The 14,022-nt window shown below is 44.2% G+C and overlaps 1 protein-coding gene across 1 annotated transcript in view; it reads left to right on the forward strand.

Moving 5' to 3' along the window:
* Nucleotides 1–5,567: 5,567 nt before the first annotated feature.
* The window catches only part of hs6st1a (heparan sulfate 6-O-sulfotransferase 1a), a 59,992-nt gene continuing 51,537 nt past the window's right edge, over nt 5,568–14,022 (forward strand). Inside the window, exon 1 of the mRNA XM_030082079.1 lies at nt 5,568–6,413. Within this exon, the coding sequence (XP_029937939.1) occupies nt 5,914–6,413 (500 nt within the window). The 5' untranslated portion in view covers nt 5,568–5,913. The remainder of the gene's footprint in view (nt 6,414–14,022) is intronic.

A 14,022-nucleotide genomic window follows, 5' to 3' on the forward strand; every position in this document is an offset into this window, starting at 1 on the left:
TTATGAATTTTTATGACTAAAATTCAGATTCAATCATAGAATTTATTGTGAATTTTTGGGCAACCTGGATGTAGTAACTTCCCAGGGCACACATGCAGCAGCAGGACTCCAGTCTCTGGCATCGTGGGCACATTTTCTTTAGATGAGAGCACAAATCAGGCAAAATGTAGGCAATATTTCATCAATTTGCGAGCTCGAGATAGCAAATTGAATGAAATGAAATGGAATGAACTAAGTAAATTGTGTGCACAAAGTAGGATTCCGTGATCTCGATTTAGTATTTTGTGGTGCACAATTTAGTACATTGTGTGCACAAAGTACTTACCTATATATAAACTGTAACTTCCATATAGTTACACATTTTAATGACACACTCATCTGCAGCTTTCAGATTTGCAGCTGTGAACACCATGTAACATTTAACTAATTAACTATCTTACATTTTCCTAATAAATATGCACAGTTCAGATAGATAGATAGATAGATAGATAGATAGATAGATGGACTGTATGTGATTGGCTGAATATTAAATCCAAGCTATCTTCACAAATCATTGTGCACTCAGAAACCACTAAACAGCAGCTAGTGGTTATGTACAGCAATTTAAATAAACCCTTAATCACATGCAACCGCCTCGAAATGTGAGTTAACCCGATTGCCTATGGCCAAATGCCTATAGGCTTTCATATCTGTGAAACAGAATTAGCAGTAAAACCCTGCTGTGCACATAAAAAAACATGCGTCCTCTGGCAAGAAGTTCAAAGGTCAGCTTGTCACTGAAAAATAACAACCTTGCACAGCATAGTACAGCACACACACTCACACACACACACACACACACACACACACACACACACACACACACAGAGCAGTGTGCACGGGTACACGTTTTGAGCTGTGTTTTACAAATGATATGTGGAGGGTGGAGGCTTACAGAGGAGGGAAGGGTCTCTGAGTACCAACATTAATAATGACGTGGAAATTCCTAGGGGAAAAAAAAATCAGCATGTGCATACACACTGACACACACTCTTCACTATGGTGCGCACACACACACACACACACACACACACACACACACACACAAACACTCACGTTAACACACACATACACCTCTATAATATACAGACATACACATGCATACACAAACTCATACATGTCACTTAAACACATATTCTCACACACAGATGTGCATGGACACAAACACTCACACACCTCTATAGGGCACGCACACACAACTCCTGTGTGTGTATGCATGCACAACTATAATGTGTATACACACATAAATACCACATACACATGCACAAATTCACACCTTTTCAGTGTGCATACATCCATAGCCACACCCATACACACAAGCGCGCGCACATACACACACACACACACACACACACACACACACACAAACTGTGGAATGTAGGAAATACATGGCGCCCAGTTTTGTTTTCTTTCTACAGTGTGCACTTCCCCTTAGGCACATCCAAAGAAAATATTTGCGTCTGAAACGCTCTGAGGGTTCAAGGAATAATTCATTTCTTGACTCTATGATGAAAACAGATTGCTAATTGTTTTGACTTTAATTTTTTCCCCCCCATTTATTTATTGAGAACAAACAAACGTGCATACTCTATTTTTGTTGCAGCACCTCTACCAAAATGTCAAGTCACTCCAGACTTGGAAGGGTTGTTTTTTTGTGTTTTAATACCTGCTGGCTTTGTTTTTTATTTTTTTTTATTTATTTATTTTTTTCATCACTGGAATTCAGCCCTGGCCGCTGGCTAAATGAAAAATAAAGCACAAACAGACAGAGCGTGTCTGAGCATGACATGGGGCGGGGGGGACATTGGGGCCTGAGTGCAGATTCTTGAAATCAATAGACAATGTAGGGTCAAAAATGCAAGCACCATGCATGAACTTTGGCTTGCTTGAGTTAAATTAAGAGTAACCTACTGTAATCCACTGAGCATCCACTTGTTTGCTTAGAAACAGAAAATCCTGGGGAAATTTTACATGCATTATACATATGCAAATACTTTTATTCTCCGGGATTATGTGTCTGTCTGTCTATCCATCTGTCACAAACATATGCGATTGCCACTTAATCGTCAGAGGACAAACTTTCTTGAAAATGTGTCTAAAATCCTTTTCAAAAATAAAACAATCAAAGAAACAATATGCATGCAAGGCAGGACACGGCTCGCTATTGGAAGCCTGTGGGAACAGTATGGAAATATCCATCTACACAGGATCATTATGCAAAAGGCAACAATAAACTGGTTCTGATGATAAAGAGACTGTCATATCTCTATAACCGAGCCAGAGGGCAACACGCACTGTGACATCCATCTCCTTTAAGTAATGCCACTCATAATAATGACACTGCACATGGTGAGAGTGAGACACACACACACACAGCAAACATATTGTCATAAACACACACATAATGTACACACAACATGCGCTCAGTGTTAATAGTCTCCATCTCTGTCTCTCTGTCTCCCAGACACACACACACACAGACTCCCAGATATCTCCCACTATTTAATACAACTGGGTAACGCCGGGGGGAGGGAGGGGTGGGCAGAAGTCATAATCATGAGTGTGAGTAACAGCAGTCTGACAGGCGAACGCTGCTTCAGTGTAAATAAAGAACATGTAAATAAGTAGTCTGAATTATTCAAGCCTGAGACCAGCTCACACATGCTGGCTGCCTTCACCCGCTCAGTTCTAGCCATGCTGGGATAATCTTGTGAGCGGAATGGACGAGGGACGACGTCTTCCAACGGGGCGCAAACACTTTCAGTCCAAACCGATGCTAAGCCAAGATTTGTTATTGTGCAATGTGGCTAATTCACGCGACATGATGATTGTGAATTCAGCGGATTTGCTGAAGTCATGGAAATGACACATGCGGCGTCCACAAGCCTGTGGCAAAGCTTAGAGAGGATAAGTTGGGTTAAGACAGAGCAGGATAGAGCAGGATGTGATGAGTTGCAAGGGAAGAGACAGGAAATGAAAGGAAAGGGGGAAAGGAAAGGAAAGGAAAGGAAAGGAAAGGAAAGGAAAGGAAAGGAAAAGGGGAAAGGAAAGGAAAGGAAAGGAGTCCATTTGTCTGCTATGTAAACAGTAAAATAGTTTTTGAGCAATGGAAAACAGGGAATTCACTCACCATAATCATAAGCCTGATCTGTTTAACAAGACAAATTGTGAGTTATGACAAGTTTCAGGACCTTGACATCTGAGTGCAACATGGAAAACAGAAACCCCAAAAGTCCTGGCTGAGCACGCTGACAATTATGGACTACCTAAATGCATCATCATATGACTCTAACTCCAACAACCCATAGTCATAAAATGCCCTTATCTTTTATTTACTTGATTTGCCATCCAAAAATGAGCAAGAGCCAACTGTTGTTCTCACAGCCCTGGCTCTGTTGGTGGAGCTGATCGTATTGATTGTACCTCATTTGGGCTCCATGTGGGAACAGGCCTGGTAGCTCACAGTAGGCCTACGTGCAGCCAACATCATGTGAAGCCTGTCATTTCGCTCTGGCCTATTACCACAATAAACATCTGCAATAACAATTGTCAGAGGGAAAAAAAAAACACAGCTAAGCCTTGCAGCCCGAGGGGGCATCAGGAGAAAAGTACAACGTCAGCGCTGGTGAAGTCAGTCTTATCTGAACATCCTGCAGTTGAAACATGTCTCTCTGCTCCACTCGTAGATGTGATTAGTCAAAACATGTTCGACAGTGATCGCTCCTGGGAATAACATAAATATGCCGCGCCTGACAAGTTGCTGGGCTGCAGAGGAGATGCTCAGTGCTGACCACCAGCGGCAGCAACGCGAGAGCGCAACGTGAACTTCCGTGAACTGTTGATCTGATGGTTGTCGGACATTTGCCTCCCTTGTAAACGAGTGAGCTTGGACGCCATGTTTTTAAGAAACTTTTTTTCATTTGTTATATTCTTTTATTTTTTTGACGTGAAACAAACCAGCAGATAGATAAATAGATAGACAAAAATACTTGGCGCTGTCCCATGGGAAGCTTATTTGCTTTCATCTCCTGTTTGGAAATTGGGGTAATGATTTGTCCACTTACTTTTATTTATTTGCAGTTTTACTCATTTCCTCTGGTTATGTTAAGATGCATAATGGTGAAACACTGATGACAACAAATAAAATGATAAAAAGAAAAGTGAGAAAAGTTGGAAATTGAAGACTAAAATGAATGCACATTTCTCTTAGTGTGTGTGACACAGACTGTAATACAACAATATCACACATTATGTTCATCCACTGAGCACAGACAGTTATATAATGCATAGAGAACAGGAATAGGATAGATGAATATCAGTTTGCATGGTGATCAATTTGTAAAACATGCATGGTGCTGGATTCTCACTAAAATCTGTTTCCAGTATGTTGTTAACACATTTAACAATATCTAACCATCATATTCATATAGCATATGTGGGACAATCTGCCCCTGTCTTTGTTACAGCTCCAACAACCATCATCCCTCCTAAACCCCAATCTCAACATTTTTGATGGATTTTTGATGGAGTCCCATAATTCCTATTCAGTATTCCTATTCAGGATCAGGACTACGATGATTTTACCACTGTCCTCCAAGCTTTCTGTCTATCTGCTATTGTAATACAACTTCATCAAATCTTTCCTGGTCCTGGATATGTTATATTTCAAAACAAGCTGTTCAAAGGTCTTCCAATAACATTGTTCCTGCTCTTACCCAGTCTTCTCACATGATACATTTTTTTTAATTTATTTATTATTTATTATTTTTTAATGACTTATCATACCATATTAATGACACTTTTGCATAATAAAGATTCATGTTATAGATCTGACGGGCAAATGTCAATATGGGGTTTCTATATGTTGCAGTTTAGAAGAAAAATCGATGAGGTGCAGTGGTTCCCTCCTCCACTGATGCATATCATTTCTAGAGCCAACATAAAATTACACATTTAGGCTACCCTGCATGTTCTCTGTCAGCTTTGTGAAGAAGCCTAACTGTTGCATGTTTGCAGACTGTGTGTGTGTGTGTGTGTGTGTGTGTGTGTGTGTGTGTGTGTGTGTGTGTGTGTGCGGCTCACCAAACTGAAATGTCACTGTAATCAATGCTCTTTTCTGAAATGAATTTGCCAAATATAAGTGCTGTAATTATAATTTTAAAAAAGAGGATGAAGTATGACCTCCAGTTGGTGATTAAAATAACCTGCAATTAAATTGTATTATTTAAAAAAGAAAAAAAAAGCAACGAATATGATGCATTTACTTCCAAGTAAAGTAGGGGAGGCTAAAATGTACTGATTTAAGTATAAATTGCATTTCTCTAAATATTAAAAAAAGGCGGGTAAAAATGAGTTTGGTGGTTTCATGGAAATGTGCGATATGCAATGCATGTCAACCAAGAAATTAAACCGACTCCCCCTTTCATTCGTTTTTCTACGAGAGAGAGAGAGAGAGAGAGAGAGAGAGAGAGAGAGAGAGAGAGAGAGAGAGAGAGAGAGCGTAGTATTGAAAAGGTAGGAGTCGCGCTGCATCCTGGGTACATAGCTCCATGGTGATGCAGTGAGCCTGTGTGGTAGGGGAAGCAAAGTAAGTAAACGGGGGAGGGTCAGCCAGGGGGTTTTAACGAGTTACAATGTGTCTTTCATGGTGCTGAACGGCTGCGGTTTACAATGTGTCCAGCTCGCCGGTCGTCTTAAAGCGAAATGAGTCATTCTTAAGAGCGACAAAAATCATTCTTGCGGGGGAGAACGAGAGAGAGAGAGAGAGAAAGAGCGAGCGAGAGAGCGAGCATGAAGAAGCCGAGCGCCCTGCTCTCTGTTGTCGGCTTGTCTGGGAAATGGTAGCGTACTGTATGAACCGCACTGGGAAGGAACATGGTCGAGAGGAGCAGCAAATTCTTGTTGATCGTCGTGGGATCCGTGTGTTTCATGCTGATTCTCTATCAGTACGTGGCCCCCGGGGTGATCAATTTCGGCTCCCCGCACGGTTATTTCACGGAGGAAGACGAGGGGGACATCTTCCCTACTCCGGACCCTCACTACGTTAAGAAATACTACTTCCCCGTCAGGGACCTGGAGAGGACGATCGATTTCCAAATCAAGGGAGAGGACGTGATTGTGTTTTTGCACATCCAGAAAACAGGGGGGACTACCTTCGGGAGGCACCTGGTCCAGAATGTCCGTCTGGAGGTCCCCTGCGACTGCAGACCGGGCCAGAAGAAATGTACCTGCTACCGGCCGAACCGCAAGGAGACCTGGCTCTTCTCCCGGTTCTCCACCGGTTGGAGCTGCGGCTTACACGCCGACTGGACCGAGCTCACCAACTGTGTGCCGGGAGTCCTCAACAAGAAGGAGAACAAGTTGAAAAATCAAAGGTAAATTAAAAAAAAATAATAATAATAAAATGTTTTTTATGTGAGCCAACCCGTGTGTACGAGTTGGGTTATTAGTCGAGGACAGAAAAGAAAATGTCTAATAACCCTATGGTACATTTATGAAGATTACACCAAATTAAATTTATCATCTATCGTCCTGTAAGAGTATGACAGTGGTGCCCAACGCACTTTGAGGTGTGTTAAGGTAACCGTAAGCTCACTGTTGAATGCCAGACGCACTGTGCCCCTGTAGGATGCTATCACAGCCATATGAGTTGTTTTTCATTAGATTTTGTATTGGGGGAAAAAAAAATCTCTAAACCGCAAACAAACAAAACTGCAATATCCACCAACTCTAATAGTCTTCTGCACATCTTTTATTCCCAAAATATAGAGCCGGTTGCCCCTTTCTAAACAGGGCTATAGTAATATTAAATTTTGGAAGGATATTATAGCATACCCATAGGACAACAGAAACTTAAAATACGTGCAGCTGGTATGTGGCAGAATTAACCTCAAAATTGCTGTTGTGATACCACACTAGATAAAAAAAAAAAAAAAAAAAAAAAAAAAAAAAATCAGTCTGATAAGGTCGCAGTTCTCAGTGTTGAAAACCACAGACAGCCCTTGCAGGCTTATTATGAGAATGTTTGGCTGAGTTAGTTTCTTAAGAGTGGCGCAGCTGTGAGATAAAGGGTCTGTCTCTGCTGGGTGGGACAGTGTTGTGGCATGGTATGAAGCAATAGCCAGAAAAGTCTGTTCTCAGGAATTGATAAAAGATGGTGAAAGACAACCGCTGACTGCCATTGCAACACTGTGCTGACACAAATGCCGTAGGAGATCAACAGTGTTGGACAATTGTTGATAAGTGGCGTTATCAGAGCGACCTCCCACTGAATCAAACAGGGCGATTCAGCGGAATTTATTCCAGACAAGGAGCTGTTATACATCCTCGCAACATTTCCACTCGGTAATAATCCCACGCATTGGCTGCAAGGTAGCTCTACACAGTGCGCATTCTTATTAAGTTATAACCCATTCACACTCCACGCCTCCCCATTGTTGCTGCCAACATATTACATCCCTCTCCCAGACATATTGACGGCTGCATCAACTTCCATTTCCCTGCACCCTTGTGGTTAAAGGCTATGCTTGTTGAATGGTTAGGTGTCTTTGCGTGGCCTAAGCTTGTTCAATATTTTATTTTAGCTGTGTGCAGTCAATAGGACCAAGAGGGCTAAGGAATATGGAGGAGTTGAAAGAGAGACAGATGTTTTGCCTCTGTCTGTCTGTCCGTTGGGCTTGGAGGAAATATGTCAGTCGGGCTCCTCTGCACCCCTCAGCTCCTCAAACAGGGGATCAGAGCTGCAGGCTGGGTAGGGCTGGGCTGTGGGGGAAGAGCGGACCCTGCAGGGGTTTGGCTCCACTCTAATCCGGGTGATTATTACCGCTGGGATACACATACACACACAGAGAGACGGGCGTGCACGCACACACACACACCAGCACTGGTATTTGCTGCTGGCGTCGGTCCCAGCTCCCGTGGTTTCCCCCGGTCAGAGGTGATAACGTGTGCGACCATTCTGCATGGTGAGCTGAGATATCACACTGGACACAGGACAGACAGCCTTTCATCACTTTATAAACATGGTTTCCAAGCCTAAACTCTTTGTTTGTGTGTGTGCGTCTGTGCGTGTACCTGATGAAGGCATAGGAACAGACAGAAACAGGAAGGCAGAGTGGGAGAGAGGTCTAGCTATGTATGTGTGGGTGTGAGCGCGGCGGAGAGAGAGGATCTTTTGCCTCTGGTACAATCGACTATCCTATCGCTCCTGACAGGAGAAACAAGGGACTATAAGCTTAATAGCACCCTGAAGAAAAACAGTGTTACTCCATATTACGCACTGCTCCGCTTCCAAGGGGAAGAGAAGTGAATCGCTGCACTGAAGAGCTCCGAGCAGAGACTGGAAGCGCTGTCTCCATCCCTGGGTTTCTCTCTCTGTCATTGTTTCCCTTTTTCCTGTCTCCCTGCATGTTTTTCTCTCCCTGTCTCTGGCTCTTTTTGTGTCTTTGTGTGTCTTATCGTTGCGGTAGTACTTGGTAATGCTACAGGGAAATTTGTCTTTCAGGGCGGTAGCAGTGGTTATGAGGCCACAGACAGAGATCATCTGTGTTTACAGAGCAGTGGTGAGGGATTTCTCCGTGCAGCGTGGTACGCATGGTTTTCAGATCGGTGTGGTGGAGATGGTTTGAAGATCAGACTTCAGCCCCAGCCGGCGAGAGATTTACGGGCCTGACGTACAACAGAGCTGTTCACTTAGTGGAGGAAGCGGTTTGGAGCTGCGCTGTTAACTCCAGAAACTACGAGACAGAGAAAGAGAAAACAGGCTATCTAGAAATCTTTGGCCTCACAGCAGCAGTTCTAATGATGACATGCATCATCACTCTTAGTGCTATGTTTCCATCCAGCTGTCAAGTGAATTTTATACAAACACGTGAAATGTTATTAAAAAAAAAAAAAAAAGTGAATTAGGCCCATTTCCATTTGCTGTCAGAGGACCACATTCACAAGACAAATGGAAAAAAGGCAAGAATAGATTGGTAAAGATTTGAGAAGTTATTGTTTTTCAGTGCCAGCTAATGTTGGTCATATTTCTTTTTTTTCCTCTGAAGATGAAAATACATAAATGCAACTATATTAATATTGCAGTGCTCAATTTAATGGCCATATGAGCCTCAGCAGCACCTTCTAAATGGTGATCTGGTATGACTGTTGTGGGAGGTTGTGATCAAGCAGTTGACAGACATTTTTGAATGTTTGAATTTGGGCTGGCTGATACAGACAAAATCAAATATGGTATTTTTTTTCCCTCTGAATATCTTGTAGAGATGACCGTTGGTGCTTTCATGTGATATTTCGACGCAAGAATTTTTTTTACAAACAATCATCAGTAATGTGCATATGATGACCCTGCAGGAAGAGGCAAATAACAGAACAGCTACAGCAGATTGCTTTACTCTAATGCACTAAACCAATAAAAGACAACACTTACCGTATCATGACTTTATGATATCCAAAGTCCCCGCTGCCCCCCCATTCTCACACCATGATACCAATATAATATAGTATAAGACACTTATATATATATATATATAGTTTTAAGACACTTTTAACTGTTGTGCAACAACATTGCACCATTCATCCAGCCTATCATGCCAAGTCTGAGACATTTTATTCATCAGATGTGTTTGATCACTTTTTATTGCATAAACTCACTATGAACAGAAAAATTTCCACTTGAAGCGAGCACAAATGCGTATCGATGCTGATGAAATGCTGTTAAATCCTGCTATTTTCAGTACATCCTGATTTGTAAATAAATGAATTAATGGCCATATGAACCTCAGCAGGCACCTTCAAAATGATGATCTGGTATGACTGTGGTGGGAGGTTGCGATCAGACAGCTGACAGTCATTTCTGAACATCTGATGGAAACTCAGTTTATGGGTGAAATGTGTGTTTGAGAGTGCAGCTCAGGTCGTGGTGCAGTTTTGAGTTTCAGAGGCACAAAGATGAAGGCGCAGTTCAAGTGTGTCAGAGTCGGAGGAAGGCACATTAAGTAGGGAGCGAGATGGACTGAGATGAATGGCCGGTAATAGGAGAGACAGATCTGTCTTTGATGATCAAAATGAACAGTGGCATCACTAGAGAAGAGCACACACACACACACACACACACACACACACACACACACACACACACACATAAGAGCACCAGTCGAGATAGCTCTGTCATTTTCCACCTCTTGTATCAGTTTTAATGTTCTTCACTGTTCCCCTGGGACACTCCAATACAGACACGTGCGCGACAGAAAGTAGTGAAAGAAAACACACGCAAACCCTGACGTGAGGCCTTAGTTTTGAGGCTTCGGATTGGTTGAGGAGCTCCCCGTCACTCTCCGCAAATGAGAAACACACTTTCTGATGGGTGATGCCATCTGTCCTGTGTGCATGTGAGTGTCTGTTTTTGATCCCAGTGTGTCACGGAGCGCCTTAGTAAGCAAAGTGAAGTGATGGGGCTAATTTTACCGCCTCTATCTCGGCCTTCTCAAATCACTCCCTATTTTCTCTCACACACTCTCTGTCTCTCTCGCCCGCCTCCTCTTCATCCTCTCTGCTTGCCTCTAAAACACTTCCCCTCCCTCCTTCCCTCCCTCCCTCCCTCCGTGATGGTGTCATTTCCTAATCAAACAGCAGGCTTGCTTTCCGCTTGGTGGCTTTATGACCGGCGGGCTCTTTTCTCTCTCCCTCTCTCCCTCTTTCTCCGTCCCTTTTCTCCTCTCTCCATCTCTCCCTGCCCATCTTTCTTTTTTCTCCTTCGCCACCCCCCTCTCTATGTCTCTCTCCCTCTCTCTCCCTCTCCCTCCGAGCGTGACTACCGCATTAGAGGAAATGTCTTTTCATGGAAGATTTGCTGCAATTTCCAAAATGGCTGCTTTGCCTAATGGACAACTGCCTTGGTTCTAATGAATGATTACATGTATGAGTATGAGGGGAGGGGAGAGGAGAGGATGGCAGGGGCGAGGAGGAGGAGGAGGATGAGGAGGAGAGAGAGAGGGAGGGAGGGAAGAGGAGATGGAGACGATGAAGGGTACAATGAGGGAGAGGACGGGATGGGAGAATGAGTGTGGGACGAGAGGAGGGCCGTCGGAGTATGATTGAAAAGACAGAGGGGTGAAAACGTTTAGTTTCATTGCTGGGGAGGAGGAGGGGGGGGCTAGTCAATTAGCACGGTTGTCAAGCTCTGGGCATTACTCTTCTTTCAATAGGTCTGTTTCAGATTCACAGCACAAATCACTGCACTCTAAGATGGCTCTGTGTGTGTGTGTGTGTGTGTGTGTGTCTGTGTATGCGCGTGCATGTGGTCGCCCAGTATGGTGCCATCGGCCGGCCAGGCCAACCCAGGGTTCCAGTGAACTTCAGGAAGCTGTAGTAGATTGCATTACACAGACTTGCTTGTGTGTGTGTGTGTGTGTGTGTGTGTGTGTGTGTATCTTTACACGGGTGCACGTGCGCGCACATGTGTGGCAGTAGGCCGTGTGTAGCCAGGCAGGTCTGTGTTAATCCAATCAGATTAGCCGGGTTTAAGCGCTGGCGGCCGGGCGCTCCAAAGCCGGTTACGTCCCCTCATCCCGAGTCCGGCTGCATTGAGTTCCAGCATTCCCGATAACATTCCCACATCCTTGGAGCTGGTTATTCCCTCTCTGCTTACCTGGCTCAAATCTCCTTCCCTCGTGGGTCAATCTCGCTTGGTTTACCGGAGCGAACTCTCTGATTGGGTTTACTGTTTGTGATTGGTGTTGCCTCGTCTGCTTTGTGTTGATTTTGTGAGGAATTTACACGGGCAGCTCCGTTTAGCCGCCTTTTGTGTTACTACTCACCTTTTTAATGTGACCGAAATATTTTTGATTCAAAGTTATGATATGTAACATGAGCATAGCAAAGAGGACTATCCCTCCCTCTTTGTCTACCCCACAAACTTTTACGAATTTAATGATTTATTTGAAGATTTCACTGATCACCTTACATGAGTTGTGTTGGACGACCACCTCGCTACATCCCTGAGCTTTTAATCCGCTCCAAGCCAAATCGCAGCCTGAGATCCTTGGGCAAGGCGCTTTCAGCAGCTCCCAAATCCAGGCTGATAACCAAAGATGATTGGCCTTTCTCAGGGCATCAGAGCTGGCTGAAGATACGGCTCTAGCCTCGCCCGGCTTCTTCACTGTCTTGTTTTTTAAATTACCCTGAAAAGCTTACCTTTCTAAACTCGCTTTTTATTTAGTTTTTGTATCTAGATTAATTGCTACATTTGCTTTATTTTATTTTATAAAGCTGGTTTTAGAGTTAGTTGCGGTTATTATTTTCCCTAATTGCTTTTCTGGGAAGCAGTGTGTAACTTTGTTTCAAATTGTGCTCTATAAACTGTTAATTGTTGCTATTGTGAGCATATTTCACTGATACGTTTCTCATTCCAGCAATAACCGAACTAATTTCCTGGGTTCTAGATTTGCTCTGTGGCTGGATTTTTAGCCTTAAGTGACAAACAAATCAACAGTAAGTGATGAGGTCAAGCAAGTGGTCTTCACACGGGGCTGCTCGTGAAGGTTTTCTATACCAGTGAGGACTGTTTCGCCTTGAGATATAGTCAGAAGATAATTCACTCACACATGGCAGGGCGAGATGTCTCCGTTGTGATTTTTCTCTAGCAGTAGCTTGAGGGGGGTGTTGTCATGCCTCTCCCAGCTACACCACTGCTCCCTCTTGACCGGGAGAGTTCAACTCAGGTTCGTCCCTCAGGTCAGCATAACCCGTAACCCACCCTAACCACCCAAACTCTTGGCTCTTACCCAAAAGGAAATGTTGATGCTTTCGTGCAGCACTTCAGTTGAACTCCACACCGCCTCCCACCTACAGCCATTCTGCAGCGGACATTTCGTGCCCCTTCCCAAAACTGTCGTGCTGAATCCAGTCAGGGATGCAAAACGGCCTGAGTGAAACCAAAACCGAGCCAACACTGAATCTCTGTAAGGGGCGGTAGGAATATCTGTGCATTGTTGGACCTATTTTTAATCCGGGAGGTTCACAGGATCAACACTGAAACTGATGATTATCCAGAAAGGCTGCTTTGTCAGAAATGTGAATCACTATGATTCAGCTGAGGCTGTTGCTCTCATTGATTTCACTCCAGCCGCTTCACCTTGACATGTTATGGAGACAGAGGAGGAGGGGAGGCCGCGAGTGCTGAGCGCTCTCTCTTGGTGGTCTATGAACGCTTGTCTTTTGTCTGCCTGCAAGCCTTCAATATTGATTAGCCGTTATGGATCGGTGAGGGTTTTTCATTGATTGATAAAACGTGAATGACACTGACGCGGAGCAAAGCCTTTCCAGGCTGATCCAGCTGCACGCACAACAAAGAGGACAGACAGAGAGAAAAGGAAGAGTGATATGTTTCTTAATCATTACACAGCCTCTGTGGCTCTCTGTGTCACTCTGTCTCTTCCACCCTCTGCTGCCGACTGTCAAATGTCACCCCCCCCACCAAAGTGATTCCTCAGCCGTCAGGACAAATAGCCGTGCGGTGAATGATTAGTGGACATTTCTATGGCTGGTAATGAGGGGCGCTACGCTACAGCGCTGCCGCCAACAGGATTACTGCCTATTGATTAGCCTAGCCTAGCATTAGCCTGGCTAGCCAAAAGCAACCGACTGATTAGCAGGCATTTCTATGGTGGTTAATGAGTGGCACTATGGAATGCTACGGCGTGCTAGCCATGAGAATGGGATTACAGGCTATTAATCAGACAAGGGCTTCGCCATAGTCATTAGCTGGCCCCTCGGCAAAGTCAGCGCGTCTGCGGCTGATCCTAGTTCCTGGTTTCTAAATTGGGTTCGGCCCTGTCTCTTCACTGTCTGTTGGTAGATCCTGGTCCTAAGTGTCTCCCGCCCCCCCCTCAAAGCGCCCCATTTCTCCTCTCTGCCTGTCTTTCCCCTCCCTTCTTCCCTCCTCTGCTCTTTCTTCACTGAGATAGAGCGGGACAGAGACAGTGA

The sequence above is a fragment of the Myripristis murdjan genome, chromosome 22 (assembly GCF_902150065.1).
Source record: "Myripristis murdjan chromosome 22, fMyrMur1.1, whole genome shotgun sequence".
NCBI lineage: Eukaryota > Metazoa > Chordata > Actinopteri > Holocentriformes > Holocentridae > Myripristis > Myripristis murdjan.